This window comes from Phocoena phocoena, chromosome X, assembly GCF_963924675.1.
Source record: "Phocoena phocoena chromosome X, mPhoPho1.1, whole genome shotgun sequence".
Taxonomy (NCBI): Eukaryota; Metazoa; Chordata; class Mammalia; order Artiodactyla; family Phocoenidae; genus Phocoena; species Phocoena phocoena.
The window spans coordinates 104,907,344-104,931,352 of NC_089240.1; the positions used below are offsets into that span (position 1 = coordinate 104,907,344).

General features: G+C 40.3%; 1 protein-coding gene across 4 annotated transcripts in view; it reads right to left on the reverse strand.

The window, feature by feature from the left end:
- The window catches only part of TENM1 (teneurin transmembrane protein 1), a 572,765-nt gene that overhangs the window by 101,003 nt on the left and 447,753 nt on the right, over nucleotides 1-24,009 (reverse strand). For 3 of the 4 annotated variants that reach the window (XM_065900559.1, XM_065900557.1, XM_065900556.1), the window contains 4 exons: nucleotides 23,768-23,911; nucleotides 16,069-16,318; nucleotides 7,620-7,640; nucleotides 2,291-2,523 (listed from right to left, as the gene is read on the reverse strand). In XM_065900559.1, coding sequence (XP_065756631.1) covers nucleotides 2,291-2,523; nucleotides 7,620-7,640; nucleotides 16,069-16,318; nucleotides 23,768-23,911 — 648 coding nt within the window. The remainder of the gene's footprint in view (nucleotides 1-2,290; nucleotides 2,524-7,619; nucleotides 7,641-16,068; nucleotides 16,319-23,767; nucleotides 23,912-24,009) is intronic. The other variant, XM_065900558.1, reaches the window with a different exon arrangement.

Sequence of the window (24,009 nt, forward strand, 5' to 3'; positions counted from 1 at the left end):
TTGCGTAAGTCAAGCCAAAGGAAAATGCGCTACTAGCTATGACAAGAAGAAAAACTTAGTTTCATGTTAACTTTAATACATATATAAATTTTGACACTCTCATTACTGACGTTTCCAGAGTTCATGTAAATCCTGCTCATCAGGACTCTATTATTGCTGCTTTCCAAGCCAAAAAAAAAAAAAAAAAGCAGAGCTGCAGTGAACCAATTATTTGCTTTATTTGGAAAAGCTGACATTCATCCTCTGTGTGGCAGGTTGAATGTGGTAGGTGAGATGAGTGGTTTTCACACCAGCAGCAACTCAGGAGGGTGTCAATTTCAGGCACAATACAAGCTTGAGTCCTCCCTATTTCTCATGCAGAAATCCTTATAATACCTGTAAGCGTTTTAAACCTGTGTAAAGGGTGGGACCCAGCCTGACGTATTTCCTTGAAAGATGAGCTGATTATATGTTGCACCTGAGTTATGCATTCACTCATCAAATATTTATTGCGGACCTACTATGTGTAAGGATGGAGCACAGGTACAAGAGGAAAAAAGAAACATTCCCAAACACTTTACCATGATACTTATGGGTGGGGACGCTTATGTTCCCTTAGGGAAAAAGGGCCATCCCCTTTAAGTGCCATTGAAATTCCTCTTAGGAATACTTGGGTATGGGTAAGAGTTACCTAATTGGTCAATTACACAAGAAGCATGTGTAGTGGATCTCACACTGTGCAAGATATTGCTGAGGAGGTGGGGAAGAGTCAAAAGAAATATTAGATATAGTTTCTCATCTCAAGCAGCTCACTTTGGTAATAAAAAACACTCCATTCATGAAAGGACTGGAAAGTAAAAGAAGGCAAAATATAATCAGGTGCTAATTGGGTAGTGGAGACACTCTTAAAGAAATTCAGATTTAATGGGCTGGGTTAGCCAGAGGGGCTTTATGAAAGACACATGCCTTGAGTATGGCGTTGAAGAAAGGGACGGCTTTAAACTCCGACTGTAGTTGAAATTTAATCCCCATACGGCAAATGTCAAATAGCTAAAGAGTAACCTCTTAATATTTGAAATAGTAAGTTGACCATCTAACAAATTAAACACATTGACCTCACTATATTTTTCAGCATGGAAAGGTGTTCATAATACATTATGTATGAAAAGCAGATTACAGAACAGCATTCTATAATATGATTCCATTATTAGAGAATAAAATATATGATATGCATAGAAAAAAGTCTAGAAGGATATACACTAAAATGTTAACAGTGGTTTTCTAGATGTGGTAGGATTATGCGTGACCTCAATTAAAAACATTTTTTGTGTTCTCTCTTTTCTAATTTTTCTGCAACAATTGTGTATTATTTGTGTAATAGTTAAAAAGAAAAAACACATTGGGTTCTTAAAACCCACTACAATGAATACTTCATAAAACCTGCTGAAATAAAAGCACACATACACACATCTTGGAGAAGGAACAGAGAAGAATGATTAAATAATTAAGGAGATAGGGTGGATGATATATGACGACAGATTTAAAAGTTGACTACCCTTCAGCTTAGTGGCCTAAGATGGGAATATGATCCAAGTCTATAAAATCATGAAGCTGACTGGGAGAACACGTTTATTTACAAATCCCAGGCAACAGAATTGAGGGTTGGCCCTTTAAGGTTGAGAAGCTGAATTTAGAAAAAAATAACAGTAAGGCTGAGCTCTTACAGAAGGCCAAAAAAAAAGGAATTTGTTATACTAGGGGTAATATAAATTGAAAATATAAATAGCTTCAAGAATGATTTAGATAAATTAATGGAAGATAGATTCATTAAAGGTTGGTTGTTAAGGAAAAGCCAGGAGTGTCTAAAGTCTGTGAGATACTCAATATATTTGAAAGCGGTAGAAGGTGGCACAGACCTGATCCCCAAACCAGTGCAGGCCACAGTGCTAAAGCCTTCCTCCTGGAGGCTCTTTGCTGGCCAGGAGTTAACCCTTTAGTTGTTGAACTATTGGGAGTTTCCAGGAAGGAGATCACGGGGAGAGGCTGGGGTGTCCGGGAGGCAGAGGGTTCTGGGCTTTAACTATTTATCAACCAGAAAAGAAGCATTCCAATATTTTAATAACAGTTATGACTATACTAATGCATATTGGCTAAAAATTAGTCCTGGGTGTGCCTATCTTCCGAGATAGACTTCAGAGATGATGTCTGTCAGAGGTACGTTGGGACGGATGGACTACAGTGTGATAACAATCTTAGGATTCTGCGAAGTCAAATGAAACCTTTAGATAACCAAAGGATTTTTTATTTTTACCTCGAGGGCTGTTCAGTGAAGCTTCCGATGCTCTCCCTCCATCTCCACAGTGACTCTGGTCAAAGGGAAGGCACTGATCTCCTGTTCCTGCCACCACTTCAAAATTCTTGGACAAGTCTTTTGTTTCCACGAGAGATCTCAACTTGTAGACTTTTCGGGTATTGGTGTCTGATAGATAAAGTGATTCAGACACAGGGTCCATAGCCAGATAGTATTTGTGAGCAGGACTTGTGCTAAGGAAGAGAAAAGTAAAGTTATTCAAAGCAATTTGTTCAGCATACACTCCCTGGGGTCTGCCTTTTGTCACAAATGGAAAATTCTCTTAAGAGATAAAAGAATTAATGTATCTTCCTTATGTACCGAGGCGATAGGTACCTCTTTGTTTTTCTGGTAATGGGTCTGGGATTAAAAAATAATTCAGTGCGTACTGCTAACCTGTAATGTTCCTGATATTCCAATACCGTCCATTTGGGGGTAGAGAAAGAAGCAGAAGATAGAAAATCCCAGGAGATCCTTTTTCTCATACATACCTTTCATACCCCCCTCAGTTCTCCAATTACCTACTAGATGACTACCTGGATGTCTAAGTCACCTCAAACTCAACAAATCCAAAACAGAAGTTATTCTCTTCCTGCCTTCCCCATCCTTCAAAAACCTACTTCTTGTCTTCTGGGCTTCCTGCTTCACTTGCAGTCACTACTGTCCTCCCAGGGTCCCGCTGGAAATTGAAAGGCATGTACAAAAAGTGAGGAGTGTGTCTTAGGGAGGGCTGTGCTGGAGATACTCTTCCACTCCAAGCTTCCTTTTGTTAGCTGACCACCGTACTTCTCGAATACACTTTTTCTTTTTCAGGATATAATAGAAGTGATCATATTTGACCTTGTTTTGGTTATAATTACAATCATCCATACCTCTAAAAGGTGACACTCAAGTTACCTTGATTGGATTTTGGTATTCCTGAAACTCTTCAGTTACATATTTTACATAGGATCTTGTGTTATTTTTATCTGCATACATGGCTGAGCTCATTCATTAGTTTTGACTATTCCTAATATCATTTTTCCAATAGCTGCAGGAACTTTGGTTTGGGGGACACTTTGCTTGAACTTAAGGTTTATGTACTGCTGATATCATCCAAGCTCCCAACATGGAAGTCTAACCCTTACTCTCCCCTTTTCTCTCCACACTGTGCCTAATTGTGCCTGAAAACAAGCTTTCAGAAGCTTTGTCCCTCCTGCTATCACATTAGTTCTAACTCTTATCATCTGTGGCCTGGAATATTTTCTATAGTCCTGCCCATAGGAGGTGTTTTTGAAATCTTAAATCCATTTTTCCCCCATACTGACTCCAGGGTTATTCTGATCATTTGGTTCCCATCTTTAAAAACTGTACAAACTTTTAAATGTTCCTTAGTGTGGTGCGCATTCCTTTCTTCACTTAGTAATTAATTCTCTTTAACCTTTTAAGGCTTTACTCAGGCATCATCTTCTGAAGAAAGCCTTCCGGAAATGTCTAGGCTCGGTTATTTGCACTATGCTTACCTCTGTTCTCGGGGATCACACATCATATTACTTTTTAAAAAAATGTATTGGTATGCCCCAGTAAACCGTGAGAGCTTGGAGGAGAGTAATCTTGTCTTATCTCTAACGTGCTCACTGCACAGCACTCTGCCTCACACCCAGTGGTCCAAGCCAGAAACCAGAAGCCGTTCTTTACCGCTCCTTCTTTCCGCCATTCCCCATATCCAGTAAAACATCATTAAAAAAAAATTCTACCTCCTTGCTTGGTAATACCATTTCTGTATCGTGGATTTATTCATCAAGTCATTCAGACGTACTTACAAAGTGCAAACAACGTGCCAAGGAACTGTGCTATGGTCTGGAGACCTACCTGTGTGCCCAATACAGCCCCTCGCTGCGTGAAACTCACAGTCTAGTGGGGGAGTCAGATCAGTAAATAGGCTATGACTGTCATAAATCCAAGTGTTACAACAGAGGTAGAAAGGGAGAGAAATGAGCAGATAGGAGGGACACGTGACCTAGCAGCAGCTATCACATTGTATTAGCATTATTGCTTTAAATTATGAAGTCCACACTTTACTCATATTTCCTTAGTTTTTAATTAATATCCTTTTTCTGTTTCAGGATTCCACCTAGGATACCAAGTTATATTTAGTCTTCGTCTCCTTAGGCTCCCCTGGGTTGTGACAGTTTCTTAGACTTCCCTTGTTTTTGATGACCCTGATAGTTTTAAGGAGTACAGGTCAGACATTTTGTAGGATGCCCCCACGGCAACGTTGTCTGATTTTTCTTTTTTCTCATAGTTGGACAGCGATTACAGGTTTTGGGGAGGAAGACCACAAGGGTAAAGTGCCATTCTCATCAAATCAAATCAAGGGTAGTAATATCAACATGACTTACTGTTGATGTTGACCTCGATCGCCTGGCTGAGGTAGTGTTTGTCAAGTTTCTCCTCTGCAAATTTACTTTCTCTCTTACTTTCCACATTGCATTCTTTGGAAGGAAGTCATTCTGCCAAGGCAACACTTAAGGAGTAGGGAGTTATACTCCACCTCCTTGAGGGTCGAGTAGCTACATAAATTATTTGGAATTCTTCTGCATGAGAACCTTATCTTTTCTCCTCCATTTATTTATGAACTCAACCATTTATTTATATCAGTATGGACTCATGGATATTTGCTTTATACTTTGCATTAAACTCCAAAGTGACTTTATTTTGTTGCTCAAATTGTTCCAGCTTTAGCCACTGGGAGCTCTTTCTGTGGGCTTATGTGCCCCTCATAAACCCCCATCAATGTCGGTGCGTTTTGTTTTTTTTGAGCACTTCCTTACTTTCTGGAAGTACAAGATGTTGCAGGCTCATCTTGTATAATCCCTGCTCCAGGACTGGAACGAATCATTTCTCCAAGGACCCCTGGTTCCTTTCATTGAAGAATGGTATTAGAAACTGAGATCTGAGTGCTGGGTGTAAGCACTATTTTTTCCACATCTCTCTCTCTCCAGATACACTGTGAACTCTTTGCGGGCAAGAACCTTATTCCGCTCTCTACCTCAGTGCCAACAGAGGGTCTGACAGGGTTGAAGTTCAGGAAGTGCTGAACTAAACTGTAGGACATGAAACTAACTAAGACATAGTGGAGTTCGGGCCTTGGCTACTTAGCCAAGCAAAATGGAGGGGAGAAGGTCATTAGAATAATTAAGATACTCTTAAGGACTGGCATGTTCCTGATTGTATTTGTAATTGCATTTGCCCTCTAAGCATATTTATATTAATGATAGTAAGGCTGGCAAATACTGATTTGAGACCCAGTTTATGGTTTTAATTGGAAAAAAATCAAATCCAATCGGAATACTTGATTTTTTTCTACTTACCTTCATCAAATAAGAGAATCCGGTAGATTCCAGGGACATCTTCAACCCTGGAACCACCATGACAGCTGCTGTAAATAAACTGTAAAGGGTCCCAACAGATTCCAGAATTGATTTGGCAGTCATATCAGACAAAGCATCTCTGTAGCAAAGACTGCTTAAATAGGGGTTTGAGTAAAAGTTTTGACATATTTACTTGCACTTTTTGCCTTCAGAATAAAATTTTTCCAGTGCCCTTAGATCTTTCTAGAATACAGAAGGAGTCACAACCCTTCCCTGAAACAACCTTCAATACTTTGGTAGCCAGTCTGTGGAAGTTTCAACTGAGCCAGATCAATCATGTTTTGTTTAGGAGAAGTCCATAGGCTATTTTTCCAAGAGAAATGTTATTTGCACAAAAGCACTTTGGAATGCATTCCATTCATTTATTATTGAATATCCCCTATGTGCCTGTGAGGGAAGTTGGAATTATCATTCTTCTCAAACCTCAGCTGGGGAAACCCAGACACATAGAAGGCTCGCCCAAGGTCACCAACAAGCCTGTGCTTGGACTAATATTAGATTAGATCATATGTGACTGTGTATGCAAAATAAATACCTACAAGAATAGTCTTGTTCTGAAAGTGGCAAAAAAAAAAAAAAATCAGCGTAACTGTCTTCTTCTAACTATGTTGCTCAGCGAGGCTGTTCTCAAACTTTGCACACTGGCCTTTAGAAAATAGAACAGCCCAACGCACCAAATTCAAACCTGATGGTTATTTTCTTGACAGCCAATAGTCAGGAAGGTCTCCTATATTGAGATGTAATTTCTTGCCACTTCATGCCATTTCCCAAGTGCATGTCAGCTCTTTTGAGATTGTTTCTTTCTACTTTGTGGAAACATGCCAAACCTGAGAAAGAAAAACCACTGGACTACATTCCAATTTGTTCTAATCCCTTGTGTCTAAACGCGTATTGCAATTTGAGATACGTGAAGATTTCTCTTACAACTTCAGTGTTACACTTATTGTCACCTTCTGGTTCGTTTTATATTCAAGCAATGCCCTTCAACTTAGCAAAGATCCCTTCATTCATGCTAGTTAAAATCACACAGATTGTTAAATGGGCAATTAATGCTTATAATTAATACTGGGCAACATTTTACCAGAAAGCAATTTGATAACCAATTTAATTTGCTTAAGGAATCAGTTATGCCAAAGTAGCAAGGCTGATCTTGTGCACTGGTATTTAGGAAGTGGCATCTCCCAAACAAAATCCAAATTACAAACCCTACCAGCGCCATTTTGATGACAATTGGCATTTGAAAGTGAACAAATTCAATTTTCTCCTTTGCAATTTCAGGTAATTTAGAACAGTTTTGACAAGTGTAATGCATAAACAAATTGAATACAAACACTCATTATGACTAATTTCTGAGTTACGTGCCCTTGTCAGTAAATGGTCAGTTTAAAGTTTATTATTTTTTTGGTGGGATAAAATAGAAACCATGAGGTCACATAAGAGGAAAATGGAAAAATCTTATTCAAGAAGGTCATCATGGGCACTCTCTCTTAATACACACGTCAACTACAGGAAGATTGCTGTGCTACCTCTCTCTCTACCTGCAACTTGAAAACATCGAATCTATTTGAACTTACAGACTCACTTGTGATATCACCTAAGGAAAACATAAGCCTGAAAGTTTTGCTTTCCCATGAAGTACTGAACGGCCAGCTTTCACTTATCTTGTTTTCTTTTTGGTATATTTTGATCCTCCAGCAAATTCCCACTTAGTGGAGCTCTCTCCTTTTGGAAGACACTTACCTGAGTTATAACTTCCAAGTTCATGTTCACATTATGCCTTTAACCTTACTTAAGAAGTTTCCCTGTTAGCACATTATTAGGAGGTGGCGTCTTAGGCAAGAAGGGGCATTAGGTAGCCACCCACGTGATTTGCTTACCTATGTCTGGTATCTCTGTTTCTAGGGTGCACAAGGTATCCACGAGTGGCAAGTAAAAGCAAACAGAGAGTCATCAGTGTCATTCAACAAGCCAAACTTAACCAGACACACCTATTCAATTCCTAACTCAGCTTGTGGCTATTAGAGGGACTCCACAGGGATCACTTAGATGTGCAAGCCAATCCCTCCAGATGTGGACCCAGTCCCTCCAGGCTGCTCCTCCTAAAATGGTGTCAAGGTGACTGAATATCCTGTTTGGTGGGTGGGCAAAGCTCTAAGGCAGTTTTTTCAAAAAGTTCACTGGGACCGGGACCGTTTTCATTGGAATCGGTTGGGTTCTTGCCACATATGCAGTTTCCTGGGGCTCTCCCCAGTCATATGCATCAGGATCTTGAAGTGGGAGTGGAATTCCCAGGAATTCCATCTTGAACAAACTCAGGTGGTGATTCTGATGCAGAATAAGGTTTAAGAACCACTAGGCTAGGTTTTGAAGAAGCAGCCACTGCAAAGGGTCTGACTGTTCTAGGCTCTATTTTGTTTTTCTGTTTTTTTGAAGTTTATTTATTTTTTAATACAGCAGGTTCTTATTAGTTATTTTGAAAGCCACTTTATCAAAATGCAAACTCTTTCATTATCAAGTCTTGCGTGCAACAGACATCCCAAACCCAACTTTAAGCCACTTACATGATTGCAGAGGTAAGACAGGGACATGTCTTGTGAACATTAGCACATTATTTAGCAATATTAAACAATTTAACAAATTGAAAGTATAAAAGTTTTCTCTTCGACCATGATAGAATGTCCCTGGCATCAAAACTGCTGCCTCAAAATAGCTTCAATAAAACACCATTTACATCAAACTCCTAGGGCCTTGTGTTGTCCAGTTATCCATGCACCAAGGGGGCAACTGGGGTGGGCAAAACAGAACTATGTCAGAAGCAGCAGAACGCTTTGGGGAGCCCCTGATCTGTAAGCCTCTTGGCACAGGGCACTGCCTAGGCTATTTCACTCTGGGACCTGGTATGGGTCTTCTCACCCCGGGAGCGCAGTCCGTGGACAGGCCTGACTTTGGGTCAAATCTACCCAGAATTAAAAGGCTATAATCATCTGTGCAATACAGTCATTTAAATTTTAAAATCCTTTTAAACCTGGCCCTTATGTCATTTTGAAAAATATGAAGATAACAAATCTTTTTATCTAAACTAGAAAATGTTCTTATTCTTTGGAACATCAGGAAAGAAGGAAAGATACAAAATGATTTCTTTTGAAGCCATCTGCAACTACTGATTCAAGTCTTTTTAAAGAGAATCTTTCTGGGATTTTACTAGTTGGGTTATGGTGAGGATCCACTGACTTTTCTGTTTCATGGGGCCACCTCAAAAGGGTGGGTATCCCCCAGGTTGACACAAAAGATCAAAAGGTAAGGGTGGGGAGATGTGATTAGAAATCTGGCCCCAGACATCTGAACCTCTTTGAGTTTTTTTGTCTTCAGACACTTGCTTGTTTTCATGGTCTCTAAATTACAGGCTGAGTATGCTTGAGGCTGGCTCTAATCACCATTACAGGGTTGATCTTCCTGAAGGAAGCTGAGTTGTAAAAATACTAAAAGGATCTCATTAAAGCATGGTTTCGTCTACCACAGAGTCTCATGGTACAGAACCATTTGTGTGGCTACAAAGGGTTCTGAAATTCTTAGGTGATGGCAAGGTGTGGGGAGGTGGACGGTCTGAGTTTCTTGCAGCTTCTTCTGATCCTGCCAATAATGTCACTGTGAATTTGGAAAGATGTCCCATATTATGCAGAACAGCTTCTCTCGTTAGCATCTCAGAGGGAGGAAGTGAAGATGACGGAGTTTATTTCCAGTGTGTGACCTTGTTCTGTCCCAGAATTACTTTTAGTTAAAGATTTAGGACTGAGCCACCACCAAAGTCGGTCTGCTGTCTAGCTGGCAATGGACTGCATGCTGAGGTGTCAGCGTGTGAGCGCTTCACAAGTGCCTGGGCCCATCAGCGGGCATCACCACCTGGCAACCGACTGACTTGAGGCTTGCGGTGAGTTCGGACAAAGGAGTGGAATGGCAAATCTTTTTAGAGCAAGAAATGCTCCTGATGGTAGGACCTTTAAGTAGATCTTTGATTTTGTTCAGGACCTACATGATTAAAAGGGTTGTCTATTCTTTTTTAATTAAAAACTTTTTATTGAGATATAATTCACAAACCATAAAATTCACGCTTCTAAAAAGTGCAATTCAGCAGTTTCCAGTACATCCATAGAGTTGTGCAACCATCACTATCACTGAATTCCAGAACATTTTCATCATCCCATGAGGAAACCCCGTGTCCGTCAGCAGTCGTTCCCCATTTCCCCAGCTCCCCCAGCCCCAGGCAACCATTAATCTGCTTTCTGCCTCTATGGATTTGCTTATTCTGGACATTTCGTATGGACAGAATCATATAATACGTATCCTTTTGTGTCTGGTTTCTTTCACTTAGCATCATTTCTGACCTATTCTTTGTATATCCAGTGAGGTGGGGGATGGAGAAAAAAGGGACATGCCAACTTCGGAGGTGCTGTCTCGTGACCAGTCGTCATGAGAGTTTGCCTGGCCTGCTCTGTGTTGGTTGCAGCACTTTGCTTGTTCTTCATGCTGTTTTCAGCTTCTTCCCTCATACGTAGCCAGAAATATCTGAAGTCAAAGAACGAACTTCCCCGCCTGCTCATCGTCCCATGGTAGTCTTCCTTTGAAGACCGAGTTCCCACTCCTGCCACTCGTTGACTTCTTAGATCTTCCAACTTCAGCAAACCCTCATCTAAGACTGTCCTCATTCTCTGGCTCTGTCCCTTGGCCTTATCTCAACTTACCTGTCTTGTGTTTAGGGTCCTGCTTTCAGCTAGCAGTTCGTTTGAAAAGCAGTCTCACAAACGAATCCATGCCCAGGGATTAATGATGATTTTAGCTTGATGGGTCATTCTAACACAGGTTCCTGTGTTGGGGACTCTTGGAGAGGCAATGTCTCAACTCAGAGGAACACATTTCTTCGAGTGGAAATTGGGGCACTGTGGAAGGCCAGCGAAGATGTTTTGGGGTGACGTAAAGGGAGCCTTTGAGTGTCAATGCTAATACATGAGATCACACTGGGAAGGTAACCACCTATTTCATCTACGTGTAGTTTGTTTCTGTCTTTGTAGCTCCAGCGCTGCTGACAAGAGGAAGGTTCTTGGTCATTTCTCAGATATTTTCAGAGCCCTCACAGTCCACATTCCGTATGCCCCTCAGCATGCTAACTGCCCCTAAATGGGTGCTATTCCAGTTCTACTCAATACCTAGTCAATGACAGGAGTTGAGTCCTGAGAACAATGTAGGAAATATTCACCAGTCACTGTAAAAGAAACAGTAACATCTCAAGAGAAATGTTCATGTCACATTGACATTTGTCAAGTCCAAATTACTCAAGGTACCAAGAAGCATCTGCCAGGCTCTTATTGTTTTTTCTTTCTTTCATTTTTAATGAAAGGACAAAATAAATATCTGGAGAATAACAGCATCTTGAAGAATAACAGCATGAGGTTTTTATAAAGAATAAGTCATTTCCAGTTATGCTTAATAAGTTTTCTAATAGATTCATGAAATTAGAAGATGAGAGGGGAGCAAGAGGATATTCATATTTAAATTCTTGCAAAGCACTTGACATGGTATCTCCTGTTTTTACTTACATAACTATCCATGTAAGTTTTAGAAAACTGAAAAATGATCCTGAGGCCATAATCAAAGGAAGAGGAAACAGAGCCATTAATTGATGAGAAATAGTTGAAGGACTTGGGGATGTAGAGAATGAAGAAGAGAAAGCTCAGGAACCTATGGTAATCTGTCTTTACACTTGTGAAAGTTTCTCAGGTAAACGAGGGAAGTGGCTTCTGTGCTTCAGATGTTAACATTTGCCACTACTGAGTGGATGTTTCATGAAGACAATGTAAGGAAGAATTTTCAACAGAGCATTCCAAAGATGCAGTGGACTGTCTAGAGAGATACGTAAGTTTTCTGTTATTGAAAAGGATCAAACAAAGTAGAGATGATCAACCGTCAGGGATGCAGTGGGCACTACGTTGTACCAGATACCTCCATGGACTCTTTCTATCGCTAAGCTCACAAATCTGTGATACCACTTTTGTGTTACTGAAATATGTGTGTGTGTTTAAAATTTTAACACGAGAAGCAAGTCACTAGGGATACCTAGGCCTAAACTATCTCATATGGAAATAAATCTATCTTAAAAAAAAAATCGGGCTTCCCTGGTGGCGCAGTGGTTGAGAGTCCGCCTGCCGATGCAGGGGACACGGGTTCGTGCCCCGGTCTGGGAAGATCCCACGTGCCGCGGAGCGGGTGGGCCCGCGAGCCATGGCCGCTGAGCCTGCGCATCCGGAGCCTGTGCTCCGCAACGGGAGAGGCCACAACAGTGAGAGGCCCGCGTACAGCAAAAAAAAAAAAAAAAAAAAAAAAAAATCTTCACAGAATGTATTTTTGAGACTCCCTCGGGTTTAATTGCATGATCTTATAAGCTTCCCTTCTTTATTATTTTATCTCAATTTCTCATTGGAAGGAAGCACTAAGATGTATATGTGCAGATGACATCTGCAGTAAACAGGCAAAGGGATACTATATACTTAAATAACAAGAAATAATATTGTTGCTCTTGGCATGTTGCTAATAATGATCACATAACTGACTTTTCCTTACCCTCCCCATTCAGCCAATGGGGGATCAGCTTGAGGAAATAAATGATCATCCAACAATGAAAATGAAATTATTTTTGAGCTCAGATGAAAGAAACTCAATTGGGGACAGTTTGGATCGGTAGAGCTGAGAGGAAAAATCTATAGTCTTCTAATCTTTGAAATGTCAAGGGGCATCTGGAATTGTTCAATGTGGCCCAAAATGGAACAAGAGGATGAAAGAGAAGGAAATCTAGAAGGGCATCCAGTAGGAGCAAGCTTTATGTCCTCTCAAAATGTCATCCAACTCTGGGCTGAGAAGTACACATCTGTGGGTCTTAAAACAAGTTAAACCGTAAAAGACATGTAAGAGGATGCTCAAATATTAACGTGAAGCCAATTTTATAGACAGAAAAGTAGAAAACAGAGTAGTTAAGTTATATAATGAATAACCTGACAGAGAGTGAAGATCTAGAATGTTCTGTATCCCTTTCTGTAACAACTTGTTGACGATATTGCTCTTTCATTCACAGCTTTAAATGCAACTAATAACATAATGACTATATATAGTCTGTGTTTCCAAGGAAACAGATGACTCAACCAAATAAAATGACTAATATGGACTGGAGGGGGGCAATTAAATTAACTGATTTTAACATCAACCAAAAACTGGTACAAAATGAAGTTTCTGTCTATCTACAGTAGAATTCAATGAACATTATGGTTGTTAAGCTAGCAAAGCCCCTTATATCAACTTATTTCTCCCCAGGAAGTTTAAGCCTGGAAAAGTTACAAAGCAAATATAAAAATTCACCAATTGTATGTGAAAGATGCAATGTGTACAGTATAGGCTACCGATCAGGATAGATACTTTTTTTAAAAAAGTGAACCTAATAAGAGCTATATTAGTTTCTGAGTAAACATGACAGATAATGTTTGCTGTCACAGACTGGGTGGATGGTATTGACTGCAGTCAAATAGGGAGTTACCTGTTCATTAGGTCAAAATGATCATATATATATATATATATATATAATCAGCTTATTTCTCCGATGGCCAGTCAGAGGAGTGTCGGAGTAGAGGAGGAAGAACTATTTTTTTCTTCTTGAACCTAATGCAGGGAATCTTAACCATGAGTCTATGAAAGGGCTTCATCCACAGGAGGGGGGGAATGTGGGGAGAGGGAAAATATGTGACCCCTGAATTTTTTGTGAATTTTTTTTCTGGGGAGAAGGCACATAACATACAATAGATTCTCCAAAAAATCTGAGAATTTTAAAAAAGAATGTTAGGGGGCTTCCCTGGTGGCGCAGCGGTTGAGAGTCGGCCTGCCGATGCAGGGGACACAGGTTCGTGTCCCGGTCCGGGAAGATCCCACATGCGGCGGAGCGGCTGGGCCCGTGAGCCATGGCCGCTGAGCCTGCGCGTCCGGAGCCTGTGCTCCGCAACGGGAGAGGCCACAACAGTGAGAGGCCCGCGTACAGAAAAAAAGAATGTTAGGAAGAATTGCTCTACAGGAAGTCAGCTCAGAAGAGCCAGCTAGGGAGACTCAGGCTAAGTGAGAGCCTGGGTGTATGAGCTCATGGTGTGCACTCGCCTATGCATTTGAAGAGCTGTGACAGTGAGAGAGAGCAGTGTTTTGGAGTAAGAAGGAATAGAGGGATTGGAAAATACTTCACGCCATCAGAAGTGAATTTTCCTTTATACTGAGAAAATCGCTGCAATTAGGGTCCAAGTTATTCTACTTTAGTCTTCAAATGACTTTGTGTTGAAGGTCATAAGGTACTTTGGACTAAAATTCCAATTTGTGAACTGTTAAGGATCCTTGACGAGGGAGAATCTCCTTGATGAATGACAATTGCTCCACCTTAGGTAAATTTGCATTTAAATTACAACGGAAAGGACTAAATTTAGCTGGGTTTTCTTTTTTGTTTTTATAGATAATCCTATGGTTTCTTCCCCTGAGGAGTTAGCTATATAGGGGCTAGCTATATAGGTTTTATAGGGTTGGCTATATAGGGTCAGCAAGACAAGGTCTCTGTCTACCCGATGGCCAAGATCTGCATGCCTGGAAATATTCAGATGGTGAATGGATCAGTGCTCCACCCATGTTCGGCATCAGGTGGACAGAACTTCCCTAGGATTTTGAAAACAACATAGAATGTTGTATAAAACATTTGCAAATCCAGGCATACAGCCATCTTGGCCTTCCTTATTGACTTTCCGGTAAGTAGGTGCCCAAAGGGATATAGTGCTTGTAATGACAAATCCCGGTGAGGTATGACGTCCCGAGGTACATGAACATTTGATTAGGGCAGGGTGCTATGAATCAGTACCTCTCTAGACTCTGTAGATGTGCTTTATCTTTATAAGATCTTAATTTTACAACCTATTTTTTTATCAGTCAAGGGATTTAACAGCTTTGTTCTCTATGACAGCGTTTGCAATTATAATTAAGAAATGTATTAAAACTGGAGTGAATTAATGTGAAAAATGGATGGGGGCTTGGGACTAGAAGATTTCCCCAGCTAGCTATGAAAGACTAACTCAGTCTGAGAAACAGGAGGTAGATTCCAAAGCAAAGCACGAGAATCTGAAAAATTTCGAGGACTGTCCTTATGTATTCAAATTTCCACGTTTGTGTCAACATGAGTATTAAATGAAAATGACCCAAGATTTTGCATGTGCTTTCACTGGTCTTGACTGTGCTCCATACATACAAGTTGTTCCATCATTGTCTCTATTCTCCCAGTCACTACTTTTCAGGTCAATGAGGTGATGAACGAGGCAAGAACCGTTTTGTGGAATAGTTTATAGAGTGGCGCCAAAGTCTTCTGGAACATAGGGAAATTTTCAGCCTAATGCCCTGAAGGCATGTGTCAGGGATAAAGCTGTGATAACCAATGAGAAGAAAGGCTCTACCAGTCTACCCAGGGAAAGGGAAACAGGTCTGTTTATCTCTACTGGGATGAGAGAGGATGTTTTCCTTTTCTAGGACTCCAGGGGACATATATTTGTGTCTTACATCCTTAGAAAGGGAGAAATAAAGCTGATTAAGCCATGGTCTATTTACTTGCTATCTTTGTGTAACTTCAAAATATGAAATACCAAAAGGTATGAATTCCTTTCAAAAGGTGTCAAAATACTTTGTACTCTCAAGAAAATTCCTAAAACAGAGGGAGAAAGCCTAAAGATGAATGCTTTGATCATTTTTTCCAATGGATTAGAGCTTTTAAGGATAAAAAAGTAATCCTTCCTCAAAATGCCACACAAACACAGACGGCCATTTTCCTTTTGATGAACTGATCACTTCAAAAGACTGGACCTGGAGAACTTAGAAAATTTAGCCTTTTGGATTTGACAACACCTCTACCTGCTAGAATGAATACTAGATATTTCTGGTCAGTCTTCATAGTGGCCAGAGCAGGGGTTGAGTGACTTACCTGAGCACTCAGAAGTACTGAGATCCACGTCAGTGACAGGAATGCACCCAGGGAAGGCCACACATACAGCGATGTCAACACTTCCTGGTTCTCCAAAGCAGTGCTCAAAGGTTTCTTCAAGTACGAGTAGCCATGGTGACCTATGTCTGTGCCCCTATTCCTGCATCTTAGCTCAGTACTACAATATGGGCAACTGCATTTTCTGCTCCTTCTGGCAATGCCTTGTCTCTTCCTGTTTTCTCATTCTTGCTTTTTCCTTATCCACTAAGCAAACACAGAGATTAGAGGAGACTTACCTTAATTCCAAAATACTAACGGAGTTTCCCGAGGGAAATATTCGCCTTACAAAATTGAAGTCACCAACATACACACTACCATCAGGGCCAGAAGCTAAGGCAACGGGAGCAAAGAGTTTGTTGTTGTGGGCGAGGCCATTGCAGTTGGTGCAGGCAACACTCCGTTGGTGTCCATTACCCATTATGGTTGATATGACTGGAGGCTGCTGGGAAATGAACATATTTTCTCCATTCCCTTTATGTATGATTCCTAGATCCAAGGGCAAAAAAAAAGAATTAAAAAAGTTACCACACAGTATTCTCAGTGATATTTTAATTTCTCATTGTCCAAAGCAGGAAGGAGCGTTGGCCTGCTATGGCGGAACTTGAGAGTGAAGCGCGCTGCCCCAGGTTTTACTTAACTGCACAGCTACAGCAAATGGCAGCATAACACTTTGCCTCAGTTTGCCCATCTGTGCAATGGAGTAATATACCCAGTCCCTTTAATGTCGATTCTAAATGCCTAATGAAGCATTTAATGACTAACTTTTAATGATCTCCTGTTCACTTTGGGCTCTGTGAATCATCCGTGGCTGATTTTTCATCTCTGGCTGGCTTTCTTCTGATGCCTGGTGCACACCTGTCTGACTTCAAACCACCCGCACTATGCAACGGGTTCGTGAAAAGGGAGTATCAGTCAATTTTAATGTTAACCTTAGCAAAACACAATCAGGAAGGTAATCTACTTCTGTGAAAAGAAAAGAAATCATATTGCTAGAATGCACTTCAAAGATATAAGAAAAGGACTTGATTTTTCCACTCTTTTGGACCATATCTCACTATCATCAGTGCAGGAAATAGAGATACTGACTTATGAGAATGCTGGAAAATACTCTGCAGTCATTTTCTTTGGGCAATCTCATCCATTCTCACGGCTTTAACTCCCATCTCTCTATGCTGAAACTTTCTCCTGTCTAGTCTAGAGTTTTTACCTGACATGCAATTTCCTAGTAGATCTCTTTACTTGGATGCCTCACAGGTACCTCAAACTCAACAAATTGAAAACTGAACTCGTTATTTTTATTTTATTTTATTTTTCTGCCATCCCCTACCAAACCCTCCTCCTCCTTCTGTGTTCCCCACTGATCTTCCGAGGTATCACTAGGCGTGTATTTACCCAAGTTGGGAATGTGGGCACCACTGTGGCTCTTCTTTTCCTCACTCTCTAAACCTAATTAATTACTAAACCCCCATTGAGTCTATCTCCTAAAATATGTTGAACCAGTTTCATGGTCTCTGTTTCTACCACGACTGCTTTCATTCAGTTTGTCTTAAGTTCTGGGTCTCCTGGTCTCCATGCATACCCATCTCCAAACCACTGTCCACACTCCTGCCATAGAGATTATTTCAATCTGTGGCTTAAAACCTTTTAATAGTTCCATACCCTCTGTGGAGTAAGGGGTCCATTCCTTATTATTAAGGAATACAAAGTCCTTCATGATTTGGTGCTTGCCTCTTTCTTCAGCCTTCTGTCTCATCGCCCTCTCATGTGTATCCCGAGCTTCAGCTACAGCAAACTATTTACAAGTATTTTCACATGCTTCCATTCCTCTCTGCTTTTTAAAGAAATTAATTAATTAATTAATTAATTAATTAATTTATGGCTGTGTCGGGTCTTTGTTGTGGCACGTGGGCTTCTCTCTAGTTGCCGTTCAGCATGTGGGATCTTAGTTCCTCGACCAGGGATCGATCCCACGTCCCCTGCACTGGAAGGTAGATTCTTAACCGCTGGACCACCAGGAAAGTCCTTCCTCTCTGCTTTTGTACTTCACTAGTCCCTCTATCCTGAATGCCTTCCTCATCTTGTTTGTTTGGGAAACTCTTACCTACCCTCCAAAGCTCAGCTCAGTTCTTCCCCAAGGCTCTATCCCCAGCCAGAATTAGTTACTTCCTCCTCTGTATGTGCAGTTTTCCATAGCTCTGTTATAACATTTGACACATGTATGATACTGTTTTCATTACTTCTCTATCTTCCCCATTAGAACATGAGCTCCTTGAAGGCACACACTCTTACTCCTTCCTGCGTTTCAGTGCCCATCCCTGTGGCCAAGTTGTTATAAGTGCTCAGTAAATGTTGAAAATAAGCTTTGAGTTTCTTATAGTTTCCTTGTCCAAATTCCAATGATTTTGAAAACTTGCTGAGCTTGGGCAGAAAACCCAAGGAACAAGTACTGCTGTGCTAAATAGCTCAAGTCTGCCCAGAATGAGCCGGGACAGGTTAAAAAAAAAAAAAAACAAAAAAAAAAACAAAGCCATGTGGTGAGAAGGCATGCCAATGTGTCAGGCTGAAGTAACTGACAGCAAATGAATGAATGCAGTTATCCTGTCCAGTCTTATTTTTTCTCCCATGACCCCTGCTATCTATCTCCTCGGACCACCTGTTACTCTCCCTAAACATTTCCTGAAATGTCTCCCTCGGTTTTCTTCCAACTTTTAGTCCCACAGTCCTACAATAGAAACTACTGATCACTCTGAAATAGGAAGGTGGCTGGCAAAAATAGATAAGAGGGTAAAACACGCACAAAACCATGGCACCAAATATGAACCTAGAAGGGGCCTTCCAGGAAACAGAAATCCCATACTCATATAGCCTTTGGATTTCAAATCTAAAGTAATTTTACTTTCCCTCCCAAGGTGATTTCTGGCTATTTTTTCAACATATGATCTGCAGGACCAGCTATGAGCTTATGCCCCAACAAATTGGTCTGTCATTGTAGAACCATGAGATAGATATCTTGAGGGTCACTACTTTCTTATTTATTTTATTAATAACTTTATTAGGCAGTAAAGAAATTTCTTAAGATTTAGAGTAGTTAATTAAGTTAGATTAATAGGATGGAATTTCATTTCTCAAAAAACACTTAATTGCAATGTGATCAATACTGCAATTTAAATGAATTGGGAGAAAGTGAATGAGAACTGGCATGACAGTTGCACAACATCATTAAAAAGAAATCTCCTGATGATCACTCACTGAGACTATGATATGTTCTTTAATAAATGAGAAAACCAACTGCTTAGCGTGTCAGTATTTCAGCAATGCACTACAGGGTATATCATTCAAAAATATTTCCAAGTATGGGCTTGGAAATAGCAGATTTGCTATTAACATCTATTTTCACAGATAGAGCTCCATTTTTTTTATATTAATATAATGGTATAGTTAACAATTACCTTCAAAATGACATGTTATTACCAGGCTCCTGGCAATTTAAAAACTAAGATGGCTATTCTAAACCATTCTTCTAAGCCTGCAATTCTAAAACTCCTCTTTTCTATTAGAAAGCCCAGCACTCCATCAAAGAAGAAGAATGATTAAAGGAAATAAAACATAAGGCAATGTACTTTCTGATTACATCTCAACAATTGATGTCTTGCTTTCATGCAAGGTACTAAAGTGCCCGTGTACTGAAATTACCATTCCTGTTTAAAGCTGAAGCAATCAAAACAAAAATGGGCAAACCCCTTTTGTATTGCCCTGGAAAGATAGATCATTTTGAAGGGTGTTTTTGTTGTTTCAAGAATCTGTTTAACCTTCCATTACATAGAACCGGGGCATACCATCTAGCAACAATGATTTAACACCAATTCTTCTGCAAAAGGTTGCTTTGAAAATATTTTGTTTATGTTCCTGGAAATCTTGATCAATTACTGCTGCCTCCTTTCCAGTTTATTCTGCCACACGTGCTCATTTTGAAAACAGAATCAAATGATCCTGAGACTACACACATTATTTATATGAAGGCCAACTTCCTGCTAAGGATTGGGTGTCTTGTTTACAGTCAACAAAGAAACCCCACTGGCTGGAGCCCTACAGCACATTTTAGACCTCCCCCAAGGTTTCCTTTCCTCTGCCAAAAAGTCAAGCCTGTTGTATAGTAAGTTAAGCATACTTTTAAACACACTACTCATACCTTCCTGCTACCTTGCTCAGAACTTCTTTTGAAGCTTATAAATAAGTTTGAAATAAAAATTCCCCTTGGGAGCCAGTGGGTGGTGCTTTATGCTGATTTCAAAGAAGAAACCATTTTTCAGGCATATGAACAACATGGGACCCAATACATATTTCTCTTAGGACTTGACTGAGAGGATATAAACACAAACTGGGAGATATGCCAACATGATCAATGGAAACTTACTTGTCCTCCCACTAAAACCATTTGCCAACAAACTACTGGCCTATCTTGGAGACTAAGTTAAAGGAAATTCTTTATCCATTTCAGACAGATGACAATACCCAATTAGAACCCTGGATTGTTTTTTCTAATAATTTTAAACACTCAACTGGCATAATTTTAAAGAACTGATTTATCTTAAAAGAATAAATATGTACTCTCTGTAATCACTAAGAAGATGCATTTTGAAGGAATAATATTGAAAAACACAAGTTCCTAGCTTTCTTTTTTTAATCTCACAGTGAAAGCAGGAACCATCTCCATATATCAGGCATAATATTTGGAAACAATGCTCCACAACCAATGGTTAATTGTCAGGTAAGTACAATTGCTGCAACTGAAATGACAAATGGTCTGAAAACACTGCCTACTAGAAACTACCCGCTGCATAATGATTTTGGAGCCAAAGAAAAACTGCAGAATTGAATGGCAGCAGACATCCAATCTAATTACAGGTGTCTTTTTAACCAGCGAGAGGAAATTGGGGGAAGATAGATCCTTGTTTCTAATCTGCTATCTGTCTCAGATCAAAAAAGCGGGGTGCCTAAAGAGTTAGGCTCTGGCCTTAATCAGTCAGAAAAGACTGTCTGACCTGAGGGGGAAAGAGCATTGCTTTCTAATTGGTCCTCTCAAAGCTACTCCTTCACACTTATCATTCCTGTTTCTAAAACTGCATTTATGGGTGGGATTTAGATTCTGAAAATGTCCCAAGAGAGGTGCTCGTGTCCAAGGGCAGGCTGAAAGGCACTGGCAGCGCTGCCTTCAGATCTGTTTCCTGGCAAGTGTGACCAGTTCTTGGTGAGAAATACAATGTGCCTACAAATGAGATGATAAAATGAACAAATCTTCCTTTTAAAAAATCTATCTTAAGTAAGGTTTCTTTCTCAGAATAAAATTCTCAGAAAGAGACAGAAAGCAGATTTAGTGGGGTTGGGGTGGGTACAAGGGATCTTTTGGGGTGAGAAAAACATTCTAAAACTCTGTGGTGGTGATGGTTGCACAACTCTACCATTTACTAAAAAGCATTGAAGTGTACGCTTAAAATGGGTAAATTTTGTGGTGTATAAGTTATACTTCAGTAAGGCTGTTAAAAAGATTCCCAGAAATAACTTGGTACCTATTACCTAAAAACCAATTACTGGTGAATTAGGGGTGAAAAGGACACATCTGTGGAAATCAGGGGGGTCCCTAAAGCCAACTTTCTGAATGGCTCCCCTCTGTTCTGAATTTTTAAACCTGGGTGAAGCAAATGGTAAGAGAATATAGAACTGGGAGCACACAGCTGGGGGCTGGATTGAGGTCATTTCCACTTTGTGTTTAATGTCAATGACAGGCATTTGAAAGAGACAATCCATACGAGCCAATAAAAGTGAGTGGAAAAGAAACGGCTGCTTAAAATGTCAAACTCTTTCAAATCAAAACAAAAAACCTAATAATTTAATAAGTGGCATCTGCCCTTTCGTTTTTATACTTTTAAAACTGCGATTCTCCTTTTGACAACAGAAAAAAAGTTGACATTTTATATCCGTGCCTGAATCTTTGCTCTTAAAAAAACAAACAGTTGGAAGTGGAATTTAGGATCTTCCTTGAATGGGGGGAAGAAGGTATAACAAGGGCATATAGCAATGGACTCCATCTTCAGGGCCCACACTGGGACTCTGGTAGGTGGTCTCATTCTGTGATTGAGGCAAACCTGGTTAGCTTTGCCGATCAAAATTTCCCAGCCTGTGTGGCTGGTTGGATTGGTTGATTTAACTACGGTGCAAATGAATAAGACCATAGGTGTGATTATAAAACGGATCTCTTAGCCTTGGTCAGTTCATGGCCTTACAAGATAACCCGGCCTTAGCCAGCTATTTCACAAAGGTAAGAGGGATACAAGGGCAGCTGGATGGAAGGGTGTAGCTGCCTCATATATACATTCATTTCCCCAGTCCTGGAGAAATAACCCAAAGTACACATTCTACTAAAGGTTGGTCAGAATCTGCCTCTTCAGGTGAAAAGGAATATGACTTCACAGTGAAAACTTACCAGTAGATGTTCAAATGACGCTGGATGGAAACACCAACGAATGGTTTCCCAGCAAAAGGAGGTGAAGTGACTTGGATGAAGCATTTATAACCAGGGTAGCAAAATCAGTTTGTCTGAGAGAAGCATGGACGTAAGGGCCACCTGTGGTCTCCTCTCCTGATTTATTTAACATTTAAATTACAAACTAGGAGAAAGCGACAGCAGGAAAAGTGGTACGAAGAAGGCAAAGGTTGAAGATGAGAGTGTCCTGATTCTCACTGCTTTTCCCTCTTTCCTAAGTCCAGGACTTAGGAGGCTTAAAACTAAGTGAAGTCCAGAGCTGTAGTCTTTTCCCAGATTCTTTCTCTTCTTCCCCTGCGTTCCTCTTACCTCTTTTTCTCTGTTACCCATTACTGTCCCTTTACTCTACCCCTAGCTTCTTACTGCATATACTGACATTTATGTGGATAAAAAACTAGCGTAGAGAAAGAGCACATGGACAGCTCTTGGCCACTTACTGTGAGCCCTAGGGGAAAGTAACGTGACTCAGCTTCGGAGTCTTGATTTTTAAATGGGGTTAAGGCCACACTGCAGGGTTGTTGTGTTTAAAATGGGACAGAGTTCACTAAAACTCTTTGAAAACTGTATCACTTAGATTATTCGTTAATTCTAAGATGCACATTTTGCTTCCTATTTTCACATCTCTGGAATAAGTATGTATCTTGCAATCAATGTGTGTCACTGTTTAATTGACACCGTTTTCCATAAAATAATGGTGTACTTATAATCGATGGTGTCTTAGATCATATGAAATACGGCAAATATTATTCCAGTTTTTAGAAGTTGGTTACAATGTCAGATAAACTGGTTGATCACCTGGGATAGTGCAGTAATGACAGATGATTTTTAAAAAATAAATTTATTTATTTAATTTATTTTTGGCTGCACTGGGTCTTTGTTGCTGCGTGCGGGCTTTCTCTAATTGCGGCGAGCGGGGACTACGCTTCATGGCGGTGCGCGGTCTTCTCATTGCGGTGGCTTCTCTTGTTGCAGAGCACGGGCTCTAGGCGCGCGGGCTTCAGTAGTTGTGGCTCGCGGGCTCTAGAGCGCAGTCTCAGTAGTTGTGGTGCACGGGCTTAGTTGCTCCGTGGCGTGTGGGATCTTCCTGGACCAGGGCTCGAACCCATGTCACGTGCACTGGCAGACGGATTCTTAACCACTGCGCCACCAGGGAAGCCCCAAGAGATGATTCTTAAAACCCAGTTTCATATTACTTTGTGAAGAGGTCTCACTCTACTAGCACTAATTTGAAATCAGATCCATTTGAAAAGAAATATAATGTGGTCATCTCTAGGTGGTGGACTTATAAGTACTTTTATCCTTGTACTTTTCCAAATTTTCTGCAATAAGTATTACATATATATGTATATAGCATTAGGAAAATAGTATTAATAAATATCAAAAAATGTGCTTACCACTTTGAGGATTCAAAATATGATGCTTATTCAATGACCAGCCTCCTAGGTTAGAAGCATCCATCTCGAAACCTTGTAAGATAACAGTCCTTTTTTCCCAGAGAATAAAGTCGGGGCACATTTCATATTCATATCCCACAGACACTGCAAACAAAGAGTTAATAACACATTAGAACATGTAAAAAGATTTGCTTCATTTTTGCACTGGTTGGTAAGCCTCTGGCTAACACATCTGCTATTGA